General features: G+C 51.2%; 1 protein-coding gene across 10 annotated transcripts in view; it reads left to right on the top strand.

Annotated features, from left to right (window-relative positions):
• Positions 1-23,904, top strand: part of SLC9A5 (solute carrier family 9 member A5) — a 26,212-nt gene continuing 2,308 nt past the window's right edge. For 2 of the 10 annotated variants that reach the window (XR_004281185.1, XM_032324305.1), the window contains exons 1-14: positions 3-1,605; positions 4,799-5,101; positions 7,527-7,690; positions 7,881-7,959; positions 8,240-8,417; positions 8,985-9,630; positions 9,850-9,939; positions 10,032-10,102; positions 10,820-10,949; positions 11,437-11,525; positions 11,687-11,813; positions 16,130-16,300; positions 16,803-16,872; positions 17,518-17,652. Coding sequence is in view for 9 of the 10 variants with exons in the window: in XM_032324305.1 (XP_032180196.1) it covers positions 1,413-1,605; positions 4,799-5,101; positions 7,527-7,690; positions 7,881-7,959; positions 8,240-8,417; positions 8,985-9,630; positions 9,850-9,939; positions 10,032-10,102; positions 10,820-10,949; positions 11,437-11,525; positions 11,687-11,813; positions 16,130-16,300; positions 16,803-16,872; positions 17,518-17,652 (2,446 nt within the window). In the remaining variant the exon portion in view is untranslated. Of the gene's footprint in view, positions 1,606-4,798; positions 5,102-6,385; positions 7,341-7,526; positions 7,691-7,880; positions 7,960-8,239; positions 8,418-8,984; positions 9,631-9,849; positions 9,940-10,031; positions 10,103-10,819; positions 10,950-11,436; positions 11,526-11,686; positions 11,814-16,129; positions 16,301-16,802; positions 16,873-17,517; positions 17,653-19,902; positions 19,945-20,227; positions 20,803-23,904 lie in introns of those variants that run through there. The other 8 variants (XM_032324302.1, XM_032324300.1, XM_032324299.1 and 5 more) reach the window with 8 other exon arrangements.

A 23,904-nucleotide genomic window follows, 5' to 3' on the forward strand; every position in this document is an offset into this window, starting at 1 on the left:
CTCAGAGGGCGCTCTCGTGTTCCCGTTAGTTCACTGGCTCTGCCGGCGGGAAAACCCGAGCTCGAGCCCCGCCTTTAAGAACGTGCCCAGTGCGGAGAGGTTTTCTTTGGGGTTCTTGGGGGTGAGGCTACCTTCTTGTTGAGGGGTTATTCGGGCGGGTGGGGCGGAAATTTTTCAGCTAACGGCCGGCCAGGTCTCCCTGAGTTTAGGGACGAGATGGTCCCGATTCCTTCAGTTTGAGGATGAAGTGGATGGGATTCCGTCATTTGGGGAAAGCAGGGAGATGGGTCCCTTTCAGTTTGGAGCAAGAAGTGAAAATAGGTTCCACTCAGTTTTAAGGAAGACGTGGGGTCATTTCCCTTTAGTTTAGGTAAGAAAAGGGACGGGTGGGTGCCCCTCGGCTCTGGGAAAATTGAGTGAGGAGGTAGAACGTTTTTCTCAGTTTAGGGTAAGATGTGGGATGGATGCCCCACAGCTTGAATGAAAAATGGAGACGGTCCTCCTCAGTTTGGGGTGAGATAGGCCAAATGCCTCTCAGGTTTGGGGGAAAAGGTGAGTGGATCCCTTTTAGTTTGAAGGAAATCGATAGGCTGCGTTTTCTCATAGTTTAAGGAAGGAAGAAGATAGGTTCCCTTCTGTTCATGGAAAAGGTGAGACTTCCTTGTACTTTGACCGAAAGGGAAGCTGGATGCTCCTCGATTTGGAAGAACAGCTTCCTTATCAGCCTCGAATGAGCTGGGCCCAGTGTGGGTCTTGGGGTTTCTGGGGACTTGAGGAAGGACAGCGTTGTCCATCACGTCCTTCTGGGAGCGCCCAGTGCGCGTGCGCAGCGCTGGTCTGGGCGGGGGCCCGAAGGGGGTCCTAGGCTCTGGAGGGCGGCGGCGCACTGCCCCCTGCCGTCTGCACGCGGCAGCGGCGGGGCCCGCGCCTTCAGTACCAGCTGCGGGCTCCTCGCCGCGGGTCTGCACTAGCTGTGAGGGAGATGAGCCCCTCCGGCCCGCACCCCGCCCCCCGCAGACCCCCTCCCCTTCCGCGACCGGCTACCTCCTTCGGCGGGTGGGAAGCGGCCGCGCCTCCGGAGGGCTGGGGCACCTCACAGCTCTGAAACCGGGTCAGAGGAGCTTTGGGGAAGGTTTGGGGGATTGGACTCGAAGGAATAGGTTTCGGGACTTGGAGAGCTGGACTGGGGGGTTTCCAGAGCTCAGACTGGTCTAGAGCGGGAGGAGCAGGGGTCCAGAGTCCGGACGCCCGGGGCACGGTCTCGGAGTCCGGACCCGGCTTGGGGGTTTCGGAGCTGGGATTGGGGGGAGCGAGCCCCACGTGCTTGTGACGCGGGGGCGGCCGGTAGGCGCGGCGGCGACGCGGGGCCGGCGGCCGTGCGGTGCTGGGAGGGCTGCTAGGCAGGCAGCAGGATGCTGCTCGCCTCACTCCCGCTGCTCGGGCTGCCCCTGGCGGGGGCGGCCACCACCGAAGCGCCCACCCAGGAGCCAGGGTCGTCCGGCGAGCCTCCCCCAGGGCTGGCGCTCTTCCGCTGGCAGTGGCACGAGGTGGAGGCGCCCTACCTGGTAGCCCTGTGGATCCTGGTGGCCAGCCTGGCCAAAATCGGTGAGTGCGTGTGTGTGAGCGCCAGGCCAGCGGCCGGCAGCGGACCCGCCCTCAACCCCCAGTCCCCAGATCTGGGTCGGCTTCTTGCACAGTGCCAGGACTCAGGTTCCGATTCCACAAATCCGGGCTCTCAGAGTTCCTGCGCCCTCTCTTCCTCCTCCCCTCCCCGCGGTGGAGGTCTGAGGATTGGCCTTCTCTGAGGGCTGCCCCAGCTCTCTCCAGCCTCATCCCTACACTCCTTTGCTCTCTCAGCACCCCTCCTCCGCGTAAGCCCTTTGGTCTGGCCTCTTCTCCACCAATCTCCAGGCTCCTAGAAACCTCTGTCAGCAACAAAGATGTGTGGGGATATTGTGGAGATAGTGTCCTCCAGCAAATCCAGGCATTCTGGATCTGCAGAAGCAGTCTTCCTAGGAGACCACGTACAAGTGTCCACTCTCTTGGGATACTAGACTGCCACTTTTCCTCTAGCTCCCCTCTGCTCTCCTATAGATGCACCCTTCTTTAGGTGTGCTTAAAAGGACCCCCCCCCCAATAATTCAGGTCTACATTCTTCCCATTTCAGGGTAAAAAAAAAAAAAAAAAGAAAAGAAAACCTTCCATTTATTAGGGCCTTACTCTCTGCTGCCTACACTAGGTGCTTTCATACATCCGACCTTCGTCAGTCTGCACAACATTGAAGGTTGTTCTTCATATTCCTTACCTTGAATACAGCTGCTTTTCCTTGTCTTTGCCCCTTCCTCCCCACTTCTGAGCAGCCACTGGTCCCTCCTCCCACCAGAGACCCTCCTCCTTCTCCCTGTTGTTCAGGCTCTGCTGTGGGGGTGACTAATTATAGCTGAGCGTTGCTACTCACTCCCCAGCTATGCTGGCACAGGCTGTACTCCAATCTCACCAATACAGTCTTCCTGTAGGAATCACACAGCTTAGAATTTGCCCCTCTACTCCCCCAGGGACTCTGCTGGGGATGAGGGGAGGCTGGGCAGGAACAGAACTACTTTCCACTCTGTTCTGGCAGCCCATTAATAACGGAAAATGGGGCCTGAATGCCTTCAGGGAACCTAGCTCTGCCTGAGAACAGGATTTGGTGATGGGTTTTTGGATTGCAGTGTTGGGGCTGATGCATGCCCTGGAAGTGAGAATGGAATGGAGTCCCTGAAGGAGAGGAGAGGGGAACTGAAGGTAGGGATGTGTGTGGGCAGATCTATGACTGAATTTACCTTAGAGCCTGGCAGCAATGGGAGCAAGTGGGAGGAGCCTAGATTTGGGAGCTGAGAATTGGGTTTGTTGAGGAGTCTATGAGTTGCGGGAAAGTTACTGTCTTATATGGGGCTTATATAGCAACAAACGTAGTTTCCCCCATAAATACTAGTGTTTTGGCTAGGTTGGAAGTCACCTCCTCTGGAGGTAGAAGAGAGCCTCTTCATTAGCACCCCCCCCACACACACAAACACAGACAAATCCTCACAGAGGATAGGAGAGATCAGTAGGACAATCAGGGATACCTTCCCTCAGCTTCATTGCTAGGAAGTTTTTTTCCCTTTTATTCAACAGAAATTTATGTAGTTCCCATTATGTGCCTGGAATTGCTCTAAGCCCTTTGGGTACAGCTTCCAAAGGGCACACTGTCTTAGCATTGGGTCTGACATATGCTAATGTGGAGGCCACTTCCATTATCTGCCACTCCAGGTATGGGCAGAGGTGTTTACTTCGGATCTCAGGGCCCAGGGGAAAGCCAAAAGAGTTTATTTTAGTGGGGAAAGATAGGAGTGGCAATAATGCTAGACACCCATTTCATACTTCTCTTCTTTTCCTGGGGACAGGTCCTGTCATTATTTTCCCACAGAGCCATTTTTTAAAAAAGATTTTTAATTTTTTAAATTTTTTTAATATTTTCTTTTTTTTTTAAAAAGATTTTATTTATTTGACAGAGAGAGAGAGATCACAAGTAGGCAGAGAGGCAGGCAGAGAGAGAGGGGGAAGCAGGCTCCCTGCCGAGCAGAGAGCCCGATGTGGGGCTCGATCCCAGGACCCTGGAATCATGACCTGTGCTGAAGGCAGAGGCTTAACCCACTGAGCCACCCAGGCGCCCCAAGATTTTTTATTTTTACGTAATCTCTATATACAACTCAAAGTCACAACCCCGAGATCAAGAGTGGCATGCTTCACTGACTGAGCCAGCTAGGCACCCCTTCCCTAGAGTCATTTTCAATCAACATTTGTTGAGAACCTACTATATATCTGATATCCTGCTGGACACATTCACACTATATCATTTTATCCTCACCCTGGGTGAAAGGTATTTTTCCTATATTACAGGAGAGGAAATTGAAGTTCAGGTACATTAAATAGTTTGAGATCACACATTAGAAAGTGATGGAGCCAGAAGAACTGGAGATCTTCTTGCTAAAAACCCAGTGTTTTTAAAACTGTTGTTTTAATTTAATTTAAAGCTATTGTGTCATTAGTTGAACCTATATAATGAGAAGCACATTAGGTTAGGGTGTATAATATGTGTTATGGTCTAGTTAGGAAGCAGGACATAATATATTAGGTAATGTTTACTGAGTGCTTATGATAAAGCACTGGGTTAAGTGCTATCAAGTAGATTGTTTTATTTAAACCTCCCAGCAACTCTATGAGATGATGACTGTTTTTACTCCCATTTTGCTCATGAGAAAACTGAAAGAGAGGTGAAGTTAAGTGTTCAGAGCCCATGGAACTAGGAAATAGAGGAGCTAGTTTTCAAATGCAGACAGCCTGACTGTAGAGGCCCTGATTTTTATAGCTATGTTATGCATAAAAATATACCAACTAACATTTGCTGAGGCTCAAATAATAGCCATGAATAAGGGAGCTCAGAGAGAAAGGTGAGGTCCCCTGAGGATGAGAGTAGAGAGGAGGGGACATTTCCAGAAATGGAAAGAGCAAGCAAAGGCCTATGTTACCATGACAGAAGCATCAAGAGACAGACAACCTTAGCTGCAGCAGAGGGCTTGTAGCCATGCAAGCTGGAGATGTGAGCAGTCTTGCCTTTCTTTTCTCCTCCTTGGTCCCAGGGTCAGGTTTCCTGACCTTGGATAACCCTCTGAGACTGGGAGGTTAAAGACCTGTGTGTGTGTGTGTGTGTGTGTGTGTGTGTGTGTGTCTCCCCGTCCCATAAGCTGATAGATCCTGCCCTCTTCTTGCATTGTAGTGTTTCACTTGTCTCGGAAGGTGACATCGCTGGTTCCTGAGAGCTGCCTGCTGATTTTGCTGGGACTGGTGCTTGGAGGCATTGTCTTGGCTGTGGCCAAGAAAGCTGAGTACCAGCTGGAGCCAGGCACATTCTTCCTCTTCCTGCTGCCTCCTATTGTGCTGGACTCGGGCTATTTCATGCCTAGCAGGCTGTTCTTTGACAATTTGGGTGCCATCCTCACCTACGCCGTGGTGGGCACGCTATGGAATGCCTTCACAACAGGTGCTGCCCTCTGGGGCCTGCAGCAGGCTGGACTTGTGGGTAAGTGACCCTAGGACCTGGACTGGCAGAGGGAGACTTTACTAGATTCGTCACCCAACTCCCTTCTCCAGCTCTGGAGATCCCATATTGGCAAGAGCCATGCCCTGAGAGCTCCATCTTAGGTCGCTCCCACCTGGAGTGCAAGGCAACACTCCAGATGGGCTTTCAGCCTTCATTTAGGTCTCTGCCAGTTGAGTCTGGGCTCCTGCAGCATGACAGCTGAGCAGAGGCCTGGCTCCCAGCTGTGTGTGGGCTGCCGAGGCTGGGAAGCCTGCATTACTACTCTGCTGCCTCCTGCCCTCTGTCACCACACTGCCACTTGCCAGCCTTGCTCCCCTGAGATACGATTCACTGTTCCATGAGGGCCAACCATCCTGGCTCTGCCCAAGTCACGTCAGGGTGGTTTTCTGTTATTATTATTTTTTCTTAAAATTAAGATTCTTTTTTAACTTTTTAAAAAAGATTTTATTTTTTTTAAAGATTTTATTTATTTATTTGACAGAGAGAGATCACAAGTAGGCAGAGAGGCAGGCAGAGAGAGAGAGGAGGAAACAGGCTCCCTGCTGAGCAGAGAGCCCGATGCGGGACTCGATCCCAGGACCCTGAGATCATGACCTGAGCCGAAGGCAGTGGCTTAACCCACTGAGCCACGCAGGCGCCCAAAAAAGATTTTATTTTTAAGCAATCTCTACACCCAACATGGGGCTTGAACCTACAATGCTAAGATCAGGAGTCACATGCTTCATTCAGTGAGCCAGCCAGGCACCCCTTTACTTTTCTTTTCTTTTTTTTAAAGATTTATTCATTTATTTGAGAGAGTATGTGCGCATAGTAGGGAGGGGCAGAGGGAGAAGAGAATCAAGGACACTTGCTGAGCGCTAAGCCCAAGGCGGCGCTGGATCTCAAGATGCTGAGATCAGGACCTGAGCCAAAACCAAGTCGGGCACCCAACCAACTGCCACCTAGGGACCCCTAAATTTTTTTTTTTTAAGTAATCTCTACACCTAACATGGGGCTTGAACTGGTAACCTTGAGGTCAAGAGTCACATGCTCTTATGACTGAGCCAGCCAGGCACCCCTATTGTTGTTGTTGTGTTGTTGTTGTTGTTGTTGTTATTATTATTACAATTATTATTATTATTTTTAAAGATTTTAATTATTTATTTGAGAGAGAGACAGAGAGAGCATGAGAGGGGAGAAAGTCAGAGGGAAAAGCAGACTCTCCAACGAGCAGGGAGTCCGATGCGGGACTCGATCCCAGGACTCTGGGATCACGACCCGAGCCGAAGGCAGTCACACAACCAACTGAGCCACCCAGGTTCCCCTATTATTATTATTATTATTAAATCCACATTATACATCCACAGAATGCAGTACATTACACTGAGTGTTCTCTCTTTACTTATCCCACGGACTCTTTACAGCAACCCTTTTAGCATGTAATTTGTCCCACTTAATAGATGAGGAAATAGAAGTCCTTAGGTTCATTTGATAATAGGTCCAAGGTTAGTAGGAGAGGTCTGTTTTACTGGGGCTCTTTGCCCTCAGGCTGCCTTCCTACTCCCTTCCTCCTCATTTCCTATACCCAAATCCATTCAATTCTGAATTTTGATAATTCAGACTTCTTCCAAGGCACAAGGGGAGGTTTGCAATTTCTACTTGAGGACTCCAACCTGGTTTTCCGAATGGGTGAGTGAACTCTTCGGGGCAGGAAGGGAAGGGAGGACATTAGATAAGAATAACAATAAGTAATATCTATTAGGTGCTTACTATGCATGAGGCTCTGGCTAAATAAAGAAGCTTTTGAGGTAGATACTGTTACTATTCTCAGTATATACATGAAGAAACTGAAGCTCACAGAGACTCTATGTCATATTCAAGTTCTCCCCACGGTGGGTGTTTTCCTAGCATACTGAGCTCTCATAGATGGACAGTCCCTCCCCCTCCTGCTGAGAATTGTGTCACATCCCTTAGGCTGAGAACCACAGATGTGGGAGAAAGCACTCTCTTGTTCTTGTCTCTAATAAAGCCAGTCAGCAGCCAGTTTCCACCAGCTAGTGGTTCTTACTACTGTAGTTGAAATTTTTATTCTCAGCACCCCCTTAACTTTTCAGGTTACTTAGAGCTTTCTTAGCCATCTCCTGGGTTGATTTTGCAGCAATCTCGTGAGGTAGGCAGATGAGGAGGCATGGCTTAAGAGAAGTCATGTGACAGTGACAGCGCCAACATCACAGAGATGGTAAGTGGCAAAGCCAGGCCTTAGGCTCAAGTCTCCTGACCTGCGGGCTGACACTCTTCACCATCCCAAGTCCTCTCTGGGCATCCTTGTTTCCACAGTGGGGTGGGAAGCTAGGGCTTGTCACAGGGAATGCTGTGGGAGACTGGATACCTCACCAGCTGCTGTCCCCCATCTATCCCTCAAAAGCCCCTCGAGTGCAGGCCAGCTTGTTGGACTTTCTGCTATTCGGGAGCCTCATCTCAGCAGTGGACCCCGTGGCTGTGCTGGCTGTCTTTGAGGAGGTGCACGTCAACGACACTCTCTTTATCATCGTCTTTGGCGAGTCCCTGCTCAATGATGCCGTCACCGTGGTGAGAGTGCTCAGTTGGCTGCCATTCCCTGACCCCCACTGCCATGCTCTGACTGGTTGGGTGTCTGAGCATGCTCAGACCCTTCCCTGGGTCTCCTGGGGAAGAAACATGGCCTCAGTTTTCACCTTCTCCTGGCAGTCCCAGTTGGGGCTTCCCTCTCCTTGCTCCTGACTCTCCTCTTCTCACTCAGGTGCTGTACAAGGTCTGCAACTCCTTTGTGGAGATGGGCTCTGCCAACGTGCAGGCTGCTGACTACCTGAAAGGAGTCGGTCAGTATTTTCCCCTCTTGGCTGGGTTGCTGAGTCCCTGCCCCCCCAGCTGTGTCAGGACAGCAGAGGCTTTTGGGTTGCCTCATTCCCTTCCCTCCACTATGGAGAAATGGGGTCCCCCAAATCTGAGAAGGAGTGGCTCTCCCGGGATCCTGGCTTTGGGATCCTGACCCCCGGGGGTACAGTGGGCATTGTCCTCCGCTCCCTGCCAGGCAGCAGTCTTGACTGCCCGGGTGGGGTCCGGGCCAGGGGTCATGCTGACAACCCACTCCTCCCCCAGCCTCCCTGTTTGTGGTCAGTCTGGGCGGGGCAGCTGTGGGCTTAGTCTTTGCCTTCCTCCTGGCCCTGACCACACGCTTCACCAAGCGGGTCCGCATCATCGAGCCGCTGCTGGTCTTCCTCCTCGCCTATGCAGCCTACCTCACTGCTGAAATGGCCTCGCTTTCTGCTATTCTTGCGTGAGTCCTGGGGGCCTTGCATGTAGGCAGCTGGGAGGGGGCATTGGAGATGGTTGCCCCTTATGTGGGCAGAAGCAGGACCCTGAGGAAGCAGTGGGCTTCCCTGAGCCGTTGTGGTAGTGGGAGCCTCAAACTCCCCTGGGGAGATGACAGACCTCAGGTAATGTTTCAGGATCTGCCTGTAGCACTGCCCTGGGCACCTCAGAACCCAACCTTCTTCTGCCTGAAGCACTCTCTGGGGTATAGGCTGAGCTAGAAGTGGACCTCAAGGCCTGGTGCCACCAGCTCTAATGGCTGCAGCACTGTAAAAGGTGCCTCAGAGAGGATGCTAGTCAGAGCATGTTTCTCCCAGCTTCCCCTCCAGGAGGCACTGAGTGGGAACCTGCAGATTTGGAGCCTTATCCCAAGACCAGCCACCACTAGCTATCCTGAGATAATCTCTATGTCTCTGGGCTCAGCTCTGATGGCCTGACATCCTGTGATGGGCAACACCCCTCCTGCGGCACGCTCCAACCCCAGAGGTTGCAACCCCTCCTTACTTGCCTTGTCTGTCCATTCCTCTCCCAGGGTGACTATGTGTGGCCTGGGCTGTAAGAAGTACGTGGAGGCCAACATCTCCCATAAGTCACGCACGGCTGTCAAATATACAATGAAGACTCTAGCCAGCTGCGCTGAGACTGTCATCTTCATGCTGCTTGGCATCTCAGCTGTGGACTCTTCCAAGTGGGCCTGGGATTCTGGGCTGGTGCTGGGCACCCTCTTCTTCATCCTGTTCTTCCGAGCCCTCGGTATTGCCAGTACCCTCTGGTTTCCCACTCTCCTTCCTGCCCTGCCCCAGTGCATCCCCCAGTTTGAGTCCACATCCTTGTCAGTTCCTAAGCCCCCACCCCCAGCCCCGTTGCTCACCCCCCCCAACCCCTGTGAGACCCTAGCCCAGATACTGGGTGCCATCCACTCCTGGGTCCTCCACTCCCAATGCCCTGCTCCCACTGGCCTCCCTCCTGCTGTAGGCGTAGTCCTGCAGACGTGGGTGCTGAATCAGTTCCGGCTGGTCCCTCTGGACAAGATTGACCAGGTGGTGATGTCCTATGGGGGCCTGCGGGGGGCTGTGGCCTTCGCTCTCGTCATCCTACTGGACAGGACCAAGGTCCCTGCCAAGGACTACTTTGTGGCCACCACTATTGTGGTGGTCTTCTTCACAGTCATTGTGCAGGTGGGAGAGCCCATGAGGCTGGGTAGGGAGAGGGTCCGGCAGGCCCTGGGGGAGGCGTGGAGCCTTTGGGACCGGGGCTCCTCTCTTTGGGGAATAGGGATCTGACTTACCAGACCTTGAGTGCAGTGAGGTGGAGGTCCAGAGCTGAGGTCTAATTACGGGGAGAGAAAGGCAGCAGGGAACTGGATAGGGCAGGGCTCACCTGCTGCCTGTCCATAGGGCTTAACCATCAAGCCACTGGTCAAGTGGCTGAAGGTGAAGAGGAGTGAGCATCACAAACCTACCCTGAACCAGGAGCTGCATGAGCACGTGGGTACCAAACCCCATCCCTCCACCCATACCTCTCTTCCTTCTGTTTTGAGCAGAGTCCTGATCCAGTCCCCCTACCCACCCCCTTCTAGACTTTTGACCACATTCTGGCTGCAGTGGAGGACGTTGTGGGGCACCATGGCTATCACTACTGGAGGGACAGGTGAGGGAGCTCCCCCAAGGCTCCTTCAGCAACACCAGCCCCACCAGCCAGGGCAGCACTGGGGATGTGCCACACTTCTGAGAAGGGATACAGCCAGACTTGGGCTGGCTGACTTCTGCCAGGAGCTCTTCAGTGGCATCCCAGTACTCTCAGGATAAGACAGGTTTTCCCAGGGAAGCCTGCTTGGCCCTGTGTTGTCTGGCACCTGCCAGACTCCAGCCTCATCGTGCTCTGCTCTGCCTTCGACTCTCTGCTTGCTCATTACACAGATCTGGTTTAGAACCTCAGGACCCACTGTGCATCCCCCACCCTGCCACTGGGACCTTTGCCCATATTCTGTATATCAGAACATTCCCTGCCTCCTCCTCAACCTACTTAACCTCTGTTCAGCCTTCAGATCTCACCACAGGCATCAAATCTCTAGGAGGACTTTCCTGGCCTCCCTGACTAGGACAAATCCCTATCATACTATATCCTTTGTAGTTCTTGCTGTGATTGCAATTTTAGTTTTTCACAATAACTTCAATTTAATGTCAGTCTTTCCCATAATGCTTTAAGTTCCATAAGGGCCAGGAATAGCTATGAGATACTCCATGGCTGAGGCCCACACCAAGAGAGCCAGGCCAGTGCTGGCAGTGCCCCTGCCCCATTTGAGGAAGGGCCAGCCAGCTGGGCTTTGGGGATGGCACTCAGGGCTGGGCCTGACATCCTCCGTAGGTGGGAGCAGTTTGACAAGAAGTACCTGAGTCAGCTGCTGATGCGGCGGTCAGCCTACCGCATCCGGGACCAGATCTGGGATGTGTACTATAGACTCAACATCCGGGATGCCATCAGCTTCGTGGACCAGGTGGGCCAGCAGCCAGTGGCGGGTTGGCAGGTAACCAGTAGATCAAGACAGGAAGGGGTGACAAACAGGCAGGACCTGAGCAGGCAGTTGGGAATTCCTAGCTGACTCCATGGTCTGATGAAGTGGCAGCTGCAGGAACCAGCCTGACCTGATGCTGAATTCAGAGTCTGGCAGGCAGTAGAGAAAGCTGAGAAAGAGCTGGACTCTAGAGTCAGCAGATGCAGTTCAATTCTTATCGCTTACAGGCTTGTGATCTTGGGTAAGTCCCTTATTGTCTCTGAGTCTCAGTTTCCTCAATTGTAAGAAAGCAGGAATAAGAATACCTATGTAACGGAGTTTTGTGGATTCAATATTTAAAGTGCATAGCACAGTACCTAGAAGATCAAAGCGCAGAATAAGTGTTAACTATTGTTCTTTTTATTACCCTTTGACTGTCTGGGCCACCCTCCATCTGACTGCCGTCTGACCTCTGTCTTGGCCCCTGCAGGGAGGCCATGTGTTGTCCTCCACAGGGCTCACTCTGCCCTCTATGCCCAGCCGCAATTCTGTGGCAGAGACCTCTGTCACCAACCTGCTGTAAGTCCTTTAGCCCCCTTCCGATTCCTCAAGCTCCTCTCTACTGGGCCCTCTCTCTGCAACCCTTTCAGGGAAGATGTGTGGGCACCTTTGCCTTTTGCCCTCCCCTGGCCTGTGCCTCCCGGCCCCTCCCTAGCACACGTGTTCCCTGCCTCCTGCAGGAGGGAGAGCGGCAGTGGAGCATGTCTGGATCTGCAGGTGATTGACACAGTGCGCAGTGGCCGGGACCGGGAGGATGCTGCGATGCACCACCTGCTCTGTGGAGGCCTCTACAAGCCACGCCGCAGGGTGAGAGCAGGCAGGGTGTGAGACTTCCAAGGGAGAGCTGGGGGGTGGTGGGGGGAGGGTGGTCTGGGGAGGCCATGACTACAGGTGCAGGAGGCAGTTGGTGCCAGCTAGTGGAGAGCTATAAATGCCCAGTTGAAGAGCATGGGCTTCATCTTGTAATAACTTTTAGCCTTTTTTTCCCTTTTCTTTCTTTCTTTCTTTTTTTTTTGAGAAAGGGTTGGCCTGATACAAGCATTGTTTAAAGATGTCTTCTTCCGGTAGCAGAGCACAGACCAAATTGGAGGGGTGGGGTGAGAGACAGGGAGAGCCAATTGGGAGGCTGGAGTGAAACACTAGATCAAAGCTGGGTGGTAGTAAGGGAGAGGAACACATAGGATTGGGTGGTTGTCTTGAAGGGTATAGGAGGGGACAGACTACAGAGGGCTTGATGGGGCTGCAGACAGAAGCAGGAGTGCTGAGGAAGCCTATGGGACCAGCTCAGCACGGGGGGGAAGGCAGACATCTCTTAGGTAATGTCAGTCCAAAGCAGGTCAGGAAGCTTTGGGGCTAGAAGGCCCAGCCTATCCAGGAGGGAATCTGCTGCAACCCCACAAGGGGGCAGCAAGCCATTACACTGAATTTTTCTGAACCTGGAAAGCAGCTGTTACCATTCCTGGCAGTTTTAACAGTCGAGGTTGTTTCTATCATTGAGGCAGAAGTGGCTTCCCCTAACTCCGTGGCATTAACTGGCCCTAATTTGACCCTCTGCAGCTCTGCAGAATAAGCCTTCAAAGGTTTCAAGACAAGTTCCCTTTCACATAGGATTTCTTGCCCTCAAGCCAGCATTTCCTCTCCTTGGTGTGTCTTCTCTGGTCATAAGAAACAAGACCCAGAATGCTTCTCTAGCTGTGGTTGGCCAGGGCGTGGCATAGGGGCTCTCTTACCTTTCTAGTTCTAGAATTTGCCGTTCTCTTCCCGCTGCTCAGAATCTACCCAGCTTTGTTTTACCATTCTGAGGCTTCATATTGTCCTTACAATCGGGCACCCCCCCGCCCCGCCATGTCTTCCTCAGTTAATGGCTGTTAAATGCTGTCTTATCCTACCTGTGGGTTTTTTTTGTTTCATTTTGTTTCATTTTTTCTTAAGACAAATTTTACTCATTCACAAAACTAGACAATAAAATAACTCATATATCCATCACTCAGCTCCTCTAATTATCAATGCATGGTTAATCTTGTAACATTCTGTACCCCCACCTCACCCCATCCACACTTTATTATTTTAAAGCAAATTCCAGACATATTACCTCTAAATATTTCAATACGTATCTTTATGTGGCAGGAACTCTATACGTATTACATGTATATATACATATATTTTATATATAGAAAATCATAGTACTATTATCACTTACAGCAAATAATAATAATTCCTTCTTACATGAAATATCCAATCAGTGTTCATAAACATCTTTTTTCCAGATGGTTTTAATCAGAATCCAAATAAAGTCCACACTTTGCATTTGGTAAATATGTCTCTTTATTAAAGAAGAAATCTCTAATATATCGTTCCTTCTCCTTTTCACCCACTTGCTTATTTATTGAGAAACTAGATACTTCGTTTTGGAGAATTTCCCATTTTATGGATTTTGCTGATTGTATTCCAGGGGCGGTGTTTAACATGTTCCTCCATCCCCTGTATTTTCTGGTAGGTAGATCTAGAGGCCTGGTCAGATTCAGGATCATTCAGTAGGTGTGCTGTGTATTTCTTCCTGTATCACATCAGGATGTATGTAACAATTGGTTGTCTATGGATGTGTGTGCATAAGATTGGTCAATGGGTGCAGTTCCTGTATAGTCAATTTAAAAAACTGGAGTAAGATTGTGCTTATCCCTGTTAAATGTCATCTTACATGATTTAGCCCATCATTCTATCGTTTGGATCCCATGTCTGGCACCAAATATCTGTTCAGATTCACATGATGTGAAAATTTGCTAAGCCTGCTAACTTTGTGTTCATCCAAATCAACGTAAAATGTTGAACAGGATAGAGTTGAGGACAGAGCCCTGTGGACTGCTGCTAAAGACTTTCCTCCAGACTGACATGGACCAAGTATTGTTGGGTATGGTTACTCAACTAGTTCTGAATCCACTTAGGTATACCATAACACAATCTATGATTCTTCATGTTCTCCACAGAAATGTCGTCAGAGAAAGAGACAGAACTGTCATCAGAAAGAGACAGGAGTGTTTAGTATGCAGTTACAAGTATGAGATGATAGTTTGAGAGAGAGATGAGGGCTAGAACTTAAGATTTATAAGTAGTCTTTATCATCAGAGGTTTTCTCACCTGGTGAGATCAGAATCCCTCGTGGGAGTTTGTTAGAATACGAGTTTGCTAGAATACAAGTTTGCTAGAATAGTATTCCTGACTTTACCTCCTGGAGATTCTGAATTTGTAGTATGGAACAGGCTAAGAATCTGGTGGGCTTAGTCAATTGTCCAGGTGATTCAAATGCATATGGTCTGATGGCGCCCTGGTCTCAGTCAGGAGGCTGGCTAGCTGAAGCTGGGGGAAGGGCTAGTTCACTCCAGAGAACATTTGGAAGGGAGAGAGGAGGGCCAAGGACAACACAGTGAGGACTCCACATGGGAGAAAAGGAAGGGGAGCCAGCAAAGGAGGGGAGAGGAGCAGTAGCAGATGGTGTGTCTCGGAGGTGTGGGGCAGGACAGCTGGATGCTCCACAGAGGTCAGGCCAGCGCCTAACCAGAGGCCAAGCCTTGGCACTGGTGACCAGGGAGAACGTAGCACCATGGACTCGTGGACCCTGGAGTTGTATTTCTGGCTTTTTTTTTTTTTCTTTAAAGATTTTATTTATTTATTTGAGGGAGAGACAGTGAGAGAGAGCATGAGCAAGGAGAAGGTCAGAGAGAGAAGCAGACTCCCTGTGGAGCGGGGAGCCCGATGCGGGACTTGATCCCGGGACTCCAGGATCATGACCTGAGCCGAAGGCGGTCGTCCAACCAACTGAGCCACCCAGGCGTCCCTGTATTTCTGGCTTTTAAGAAAGTAATGGATATGAGGGAAAGTGTCAGGATCAAAGTATGAAAGTTTGGCAGCAAAAGGGAAGCAGTGCCTTCAGTGGAAAGCTTTCTTCAGGGGAGTACAGGCAGGAGCATGCTTAACAGCAGGGGGTGGTCATGGTGACCACTCCTTCAGTGAAGGTTCTGGGGCAGAGGGAATAGCAGGGAGCCAGGGGCTGATGGAGGCAGGGAGGAATGGGCTGAGCAAGGGAGAGGCCAGGGTTCGGGGGAGGCCCGGGGGAGAGCTGATTCCTGCACCACCCGGAGAGAGGGAGAGAGGGGTCCCTCTGGGTGATTAGGTCAAGGAGGGCTGATGGGAGACTTAAAGAAAGCTCTTAGAACCGGCTCAGGGCAGCAGAAAATACAAGGTATAGGAAAGGATGGTACTGGGGAGGTGAGCCCAGATGAGATGATTCAGACCAAATGGCAGTACTTCTACCTGGCGGTCTAGGTAGGTATGTAGCGGGCTTGGTCTTTGTGAGGAAGAGTGGGAAGGAACAGATGATGGGCGTGGTGCTGAATTGGTTGCAGGTGGCTATTGGACCGAGAGGGTCCAGGTTGTCAGGACAGATAGTTCTGGAAGTCCAAAGTTTTTGCAGAAATGGCTGGCTAGAGAGTTCCTTGTGGAGGGAGAATCCTGTGTACCTTGCGGGTGGTGTGGGCCCGGCACAGGGACCAGGCTCCTAAATGGAAGTGCAAAGAAGGAAATAGTAGTAGCCCTGAGGGATAAGATACAGGGTCCCCTGCCTCTTGTTACTTCAAGTCAGAGAGGATTGGGAAGGGCTGTAGAGGATAGGGATGCCAGATTTGGAGGGAATAGGTTTATGATAAAAAGAAGTTTTTTTCCCCCAGTGAATTGGGAATACAGTCTGTCTGGGTTCCTATTTTTTCTTCTTCTTCTTCTTTTTTTCTTTTTTTTTAAGATTTTATTTATTTGACAGACAGAGATCACAAGTAGGCAGAGAGGCAGGCAGAGAGAGAGAGAGAGGAGGAAGCAGGCTCCCTGCCAAACAGAGAACCCTATGCGGGACTCGATCCCAGGACCCTGAGATCATGACCTGAGCTAAAGGCAGAGGCTTAACCCACTGAGCCACCCAGGTGCCCTTATTTTTTTTTTTTTAATCCATGGTTGGTTCTGGAAAAACTGGGCTAGCAGGGCCTATGGTGCATATGGTGCATATGGTGCTGTGGCCTGGGTTCCTGTGGGAGGCCAAGGCTCCCAGCCTCATGGCAGGGTGGGGCTGTCATTGCCAGTACAAAGCCAGCTGCAGCCGCCACTTCATCTCAGAGGATGCTCAGGAACGGCAGGACAAGGAGATCTTCCAGCAGAACATGAAGCGGCGGCTAGAGTCCTTTAAGTCCACCAAGCACAACATCTGCTTCAACAAGAGCAAGCCACGACCTCGCAAGACTGGTCGCAAGAAGGCACGTGCTTTCTCTGGGACTTCTGTTTGGGGCTGGATGCTGATGGTGCAGAGTTTCGAGCTCCCAAGTATTGGAATCCAGCCCAGGGGGCCCCCTAGTTGGATAATCCTCAAGGCCTTGGTGGGTACAATAGTTTGTGTTCCCTTTTGCATCTTCCTGGAGTCACAGAAGGGTAAGGTGAGGCCTTCTGAGGGAGATCCACCTCTTGTCATGAGGGTGGTTACCTGCTGGGATGCAGCAGGACCTTTTACCAGAAATGAACCCAGCAAGAGAAAGGCAGGTTCCTGGGGGGGCAGGGGCAGGGGGAGCTCCGTGAGTCCCTAATTCAGCCCAGGCTGAGGTGTCCAGAGCCCTTGCCAGAGCAGAGGTTACTTAGACTCCAAACACTTGCCTGGGGGGCCAAGGGCAGATGGAACCAGTGGGACTGACATAGATTCTGACAACAGGGCTGGGGTTTTGAGCTGGGGTCAGAGGCTTAGGGTTTTTTTTCCTTGGTCCTCAGAAGGATGGCTTGGCTAACACTGAGGCCACAAATGGGAAACCTCTGCGAGACCTGGGCTTTCAGGACACAGGCAAGCAGGGAGTGGGGGTGGGGCTGAGGGAGGAGAGATCTGGGAGGGCAGATGTCCATCAGCCAAAACCTGGAGGATCTCCTCTGTGCTGCATTCAGAGCCATAGACTTTTGAGGCTCCTCCCTTTAGGGACCTGATGGGCTTCCCTGATTTTCAAAGCTGGACATATTCTAGGCAGATCTCCGTTTATGGCAGGAGGCGTCTAATGGCTACTAACTACAGGTTATAGGCCCTGAGGACTTAGAGAAGGTGTCATGGAGAAGGGGCGAGCTTGAAGGGTGTGCAGCCCCTGAGGCCCAGTGTCTTTGCAAAACCAAGAGTTTGGATGAGCTGAGCACTGATGGGCCTTTCACCTTTCCAGATGCTCGTATTTTCAGTTGATGATGGGCTCTGGGGCTGAGAGGACGGGATGGAGGAGGTGGAAAGTAAAACCTCCCCACTGGCTTCCTCTGAGGAAGCACCCCACCTCCCTTCCTCTCCAGCCCCAACCCCTAGGCCAGAACTGAAGTAGCCAGAGGAGAAGGTAGGGGGCTGTGTCAGCTGTGGGCTCTTGCCTGGGTGGACAGGGAACTGGCTTGGGATTATGGGGCACCAAGAGGCAGCTGCCAGGCTGGCCATCCCCACTTGCTTCTTGTCCCCGTCCAGCTGCTGTGATCTTAACTGTGGAGTCTGAGGAGGAGGAGGAGAGTGACAGTTCAGAGACAGAGAAGGAGGACGACGAGGGGATCATCTTTGTGGCTCGGGCCACCAGTGAGGTTCTCCAAGAGGGCAAGGTCTCAGGTAATGCTTTCGTCCCAGCCTCGCTCCTTCTCAGGCAGGCCGGAGCTGTGCAGCTGCCTTCTTCCCTTTTTGCTCATGGCCTTTCCTCCAGACAACTCCCTTTTCCTACTCATTTATTCCCCAGTCAACATTTACTGAGCATCTCCTTTATAATCAGACATCTGACATGCCTGATCTGACTCAGTCTTCACAACAACCACAACCAAGGTGGGGGAACTGAGCTCATAGGGCCAAAGGGACTTCGGACTTGCCCAGCATCCCACAGCAGAACCAGAATTCGAACCTGATCCATCTGACTCCAAAGCCTACAGCTTTGTCCCCACTTCCCAGCCTCCCTTTACAGTCTGGCGAGGCATATGAGGTGACAAGCAAACCTAACACTAGGCTCTGTTGTGACCCAGGCTCAGTATATCTGCCCTCAGGTAGAGCCCTGGTGAGGGTGGCAGCCTGGCCTGGGGGAGGAGTCTGAATTCATCAAAATGGCATTGTTGTGGATAAAAAACAATGTATACATGTTTCCATATGTGGAGACTTAACTTCCTCATAATATCACTGTAGTTGGCTCTGCAGAGGTCATTTAAAAAATTTTTTATTATGGAAAATTGCAGAATATACAATAGAATAATAAAGTAAACTTCCATTTACCCATTACCCAGCTTCAGCAATTACCGACTCTAACCAATCTTATTTCATCTATTCCCTCACTTATGCCCCCCTCTTCTCTGGGTTCTTTTGAAGCAAATCTCAGATAACATATTATCTCCTCAATAAACACTCGAGCATGTATCTTTAAAAGATACATAGTCTTCTTAAAAAATACTAACCACAATACCGTTATCATATCTAAAGTCTTTATCGTGTGTTCAAATTTCCCTGATTGTTGTAATTTTTTTTTTTTACAGTAGATTTGTTCAAATAAAAACCCATACAAGGCCCACATATGACATTTGGTTGCTAAGTCTCTGTAACCTACAGCAAGTGGTCTCAAGGGAGTGGTAGTGGAATGACTCTGCCTGCAGGGGACATTTGGCAATATCCAGAGACATTTTGGTCGCCACAACTGGAGAGGTGCACTTGCGTGTAGCAAGTAGAGGCCAGGGACACTGCTGAATGTCCTCTGATGCACGGGACAGCCCTACAACAAAGTATCTGTTCCATCTTGTCAGTGGTGTCAAATTTGAGAAACCCTGATATATAGGTTCCTACCCCTTTCCTTTCTTTCCTCCCCATGTGTTTATTGAAATAATCTGGTTATTTGTCCCACAGTCTTCCCTTGTCTGGATTTTGCTGACTGAATCCCCTAGGCATCATTTTCGTATGTTTCACTGGGCCTTATATTTCCTTTAAACCAGTCATTACATCTCGATCAGACTTCGGTTCAGATGTTTTGCTAAGAACCCTTCAGAGGCAGTGATAGTGTACTTTGTATTGCATCACATCCGGAAACACATCCCCGGTGGGGTCTCTCTTCTGGGAGGTTACTGCTGATCACTGGGTTCAGGTGGTAGCCCGACCCCTCCGTAGTGAAGTTCGCCCCCAGCTGTCCAGCTGTCTTCAGGGCCGCTGACGGTCATTGCCAGTCCCAGCACTGCATCCAGGACTCTCCATCTCTCGTCTGCATTACCAGCACCACTTCTACCAAAAACTTCTCCTCAGTGACTTCATTACTTTGAGGTGCAGCTCATACAGGAAAGAAGAGATATATGCTCATTTTTGTCCCTTTCACTTAATAGTTCTCAGACCAATGAAGCCTCCTCCAAAGTTGAAGAGTGAATTTTGTTGTTGTTTTCATTGGTGGTGGTGGTGGTTAAAATTTTAATATTCTGGGTCTTTCAAGAGAGGGAGTTTTACTTCCAATCACAGCATCAGTGCATTTCATAATGTACTCGACTGCGCAGGACTTTTCAATGAGCGGGTAGACCCAGCGCCTATTATACGCAAGGTATTGTACTGACTTGGGACAGCAGGGGGCGGGATGTGGCCAGGGGGCTTCTTTTCCAGAACCTCGGACTTCCTGTCATGCAGTGGCCTGGCCTTCTATGCCGGCTGCCAGCAGTGCGGGGCCTCTTGGCCCAGGTCCCCTCTGTGGCACAGTATCCAGCCTGCTATGGGGTTTGCATGAGCTCATGCTCTGGGCTCTGTCCCACCAAACAGCTGTGGTGGAGGCTCAGGCAGGGCGTCCAACACCAAAGCCTTTGGCGTGGAGCCCCACGATCTCCCTTACCCTCGCTGCTGTCTCCTCTGGCACAGGGCCTGGCAGGATGTGGTTTCTGAGGCCAATGCTGCAAGCTGGTGAGGACTTGATCATAGATGGGCTTTTATCCCTGCCTGGTGCCTGCTTTCTCTTGATTGAATTATCTTCTTTTGTTCAGTCAGTATTTGCTGAGCAACTACTGGGTGCCCAGCCCTGTGCTAGGTGCTGGGGATAAAATAGAGAGCTTGCCCTCATCCACGAATCACACATATGGATGTATTAGGGCAACTGTGGAATGAATATATTTATGAAAATGTGGTGATACTTGAGAAGGATTCCACTGTGTTACTGATGAGTGCATTATGTACTCTCTGTCCTCAGGGAGCCTTGAGGTGTGCCCAAGCCCACGCATCATCCCCCCCTCCCCAACCTGTGCAGAGAAGGAGCTACCCTGGAAGAGTGGGCAGGGAGATCTGGCAGTCTACGTGTCCTCGGAAACCACCAAGATTGTGCCCGTGGACATGCAGGCGGGCTGGAACCAGAGCATCTCGTCCCTGGAGAGCCTGGCGTCCCCGCCCTGTACCCAGGCCCCAACTATGTCCCGTCTGCCTCCTTGCCCACTGGCCGCTGAAGAGCCCCAGCCCCCTTTCGACCTGCCTTACGATCCACGCCCTAGCTTCGCCTTTCCACCAAGCCTGGCCAAAGCTGGCCGCTCTCGCAGTGAGAGCAGCGCTGACATCCCCCAGCAGCAGGAGCTGCAGCCCCTCATGGGACACGAGGACCGCACCCATCTTAGCCCACGCACAGCCAACTCCCACTGGTGCATCCAGTTCAACAAAGGTGGCCGGCTGTAGCCCACGGGCTCAAGGAGGAACAGGAGGCTGGACCCCCCCCCCCCATGGGAAGTCTTCCCTGGGCAATGGACAGAGGAGCCCACTTAGCCTGACAAGGGGCCAGAGGAGCCTGAACTAGCAACTGGACTTCCTTGGGGCAGGTCAGAGGGGTATCCTGGACTGGTCCTCACAGGGGCCCTTTCACCACCTTCCCTGCTCCTAATCCCTGCCACCTTCCCTTTCAATAAGGCCCTTACCCTGGCTCAAGATCCCGTCCAGACTTCTAGGTCGTAGGCCCAGCCACTTGGGAAGCTGATGCCCTTTCCTCAATGGGTCCCCCTAGGGTCACTCTAGGCAGCTGTTCCTGCCCCCAAAGTGAGGGCATCATTCCATAGCTGATGCTGGCCTTTCCTGCCCTCCACCCACTCCCCAGCATCAGCTCAAGGACAGTGCCCTGGCACTGAGGCTATTCAAGGGGCTGGTCCTCAAGAGAGATGGGGTAGGAGGTAGAGCAGGCCTCAACCTTAGGCTTTGCTGCCCTGTTGGGTCCGCTACCTATAGCCAGTTGTGGGGGGCGGGGGGACAGTGGGAACCTGTGTCCAATTCTTGCTTTATTTCCTTCCCTTTGCTGCCAGTTACTGGGGCCGTAGTTCTTCCTTTTCCAGCATCAAGGCCACAGGGCTGGGCCAGGCTTCAGATTCGGGCTATTTCTTGGCAGGGGTCGCTCTGAAGATCTGCTGCTCTGTATCCAAGTCTGGATCTTTCAGATTCCTGGGTCTGGATTTTCTGAGGAAGGGAGATAGTGGCCTCTGGGCCGTGACCACCTTGACATTCCCCAAATAGGAAAGGAGCCAGGTATTCCAGGGCCACCGTCTCACTGCTCTGGGGCTGGGATACCTGGCTGCAGTGGTAAGCGGGCTGACTGGGTGGCAGGAAAATTTCCTGGGGTTAGCACCTGTCCTGTGTCTTGTATCTTGAACCTAAGACACATTAAACATCTCTCGGATGAATGGGTGTCCTGTGTCCATGTGTCTGGGGGTCCTAGGGCTGCAGGGGCAACTGGGGTATCTGATGAGGGAAATACAAACTTATGACTGTCTGCCCTGGGCTTCCAGGAGAGAAAATAGAGGGGGATCCTGGGAAGGACTGCTGGGCCCTCTGGACCTCTTTCCCTCCTCCCTTATATCTTCCAATATGGTCGCCTGAGCACGGGACCTGCAGTGGCAGTTCAGGGATCGCTGTTTGGGCATACAGTCACAGAACTGGGAGCCCACTCTAAAATGGGGGAGGCCAGTGGGAAAAGAGACTCCAGGAGATAGGTCCCAAGGTACCTAGAGATGCAGCCAGCACATCCCGGCACCAGATAAGCCTTCCTTGAAAATCTGGAGGCAGGTATAGGACAAATAAACAGAAGTCCTCTGCACATGGCAGGTGGGAGGCAATCTCAAGGGAGCTGGTTACCATGGGAGTTTACACTCTAAATTGGGTAGTGTGGGGTCCAGAAACATCTAGGGACCAAAACCCTTAGATAACAACAGCCCCGGATTCAATTCCCACTGTGTCTGAAGCACTTAAGAAAACATCCATCTTTATTAAGATACAACACATATACTACAAAACTCACCGGTTTAAAATGTATGTAGTTCAGAGGTTTTTTTAATATATTCACAAAGTTGTGCAACCCTCATCACAATCTAAGTTTAGAACATTTTCATTATCCCCAGGAAACCTTGTGCCTATCGGCAGTCATTTGTCATCCCCTGCCTGCCCGGCTCTAGGGAATCACTAATCTACTTTCTGTCTCTATAGATCTGAAGGACTCTGACACTGCGAAGGTTACACAGGTAGTCAACAAGCACTTCCCTTCTCTGGGCTACAAATGGGAAAACGGGAAGAACTGGGCTTTGCCCTCACATTGTTTAGAGTTGGCAGTGATAGGACCTTAGAATTAACAGTCCAGCTGTCACTTACCAGATACGGCAGCTCAGGCAAGTTACATACTCTCTGTGAGTCTCAATGTCTTCATCTCCAAGACGGAAAAGCAAGTATACTTATTTTAGAAGTTTGCTGTCAGGACGAAGTGAAAAAATGATAAGAATCTAGTAAACAGCATGGCCTACAGTAAGGGATCACTAATGTTCGCCATTACAGGTTTTAGACGCAAGGCGAGGATCGAGGAAAGTGCTGTGCGGTTCTGAGGAGATCTGGGAAGGCTTTGTGAGGAGGTAGTGGATGTGAAAGTGTGTGTATGTAAGGGTTCAGACAATACAGGCAAAGTTGGGTGGGTGGGTGCCTTCCAGGTAGAAAGAACCGCATAAACAAAGGATGCCCAGAGCACATGTGGCAAGATGCTAGGAGCAGTGGCTGATGTGCTGTGAAGAGACCAGCCGGGGACACAAAGGCTGGGGTTGTGGGGGTTGGTGTGGGAAACACTGCTGAGTTGTGGAGGGGGCAGAGAGCTGGCCGGGGAGAACTGTGATCTGGGGAGTGGTGTGGGCAGTGATATGCTTCAGGGAGCTCAAATGCAGTTGGTGCCAGATGGAACGAAAGAAACCCCCGTGGAGGATGGACTGGTAGAAAGGAAGGCTGGAGACGGGAGGCTTGTTCTGCTCAAGCAGCCTAAGGACATGAAGAGGCTGGAGAGGGCAGGCAACCATTCTTAGATTTTAGGGTCGCAATCCCCTGCATGTCAAATATGCAGGTTCCTGGGGCACCTGGGTGGGTGGCTCGGTGAGTTAAGCATCTGACTCTTGGTTTCGGCTCAGGTCGTGATCTTGGGGTTCTAAGATCGAACCCCATATCGGGGCTCTACAGTCAGTGGGACGCCTGCCTGAGATTCTCTCTCGGCCTCTGCCCCTCCCCCTCCTTGCTCCTTTTCTCTCTAAAAATAAACCTTTAAAAAAAAGCCATGTAGATTCCTGGGCCTGCCCCAAGGTTCTGACTCAGCAAAGTAATGGGGATGCAGAGATCTGTAATCTTAAGCAGCTCCTCATAAGGGAGATCACAGAAACGACATCCTTTGAGAATTTGTAGATTAGAAAGGTGGTAGAAATCAAAACCACATAATCAGGCAACTAAACGTGTAGGAGGAGGGGGTACAGAGGGACTCCTGGGCTTGGTGCTGGCTAACTAAGGATGGTAGACTAGCTGGGAAGACAAGGTTAGCCAGAGATGGAGGGGGAGAAAGCAGGTGAGTACAGCTGGGGGAGAGGCAGGCATGTGTGT

The sequence above is a fragment of the Mustela erminea genome, chromosome 19 (genome assembly GCF_009829155.1).
Source record: "Mustela erminea isolate mMusErm1 chromosome 19, mMusErm1.Pri, whole genome shotgun sequence".
Taxonomy (NCBI): domain Eukaryota; kingdom Metazoa; phylum Chordata; class Mammalia; order Carnivora; family Mustelidae; genus Mustela; species Mustela erminea.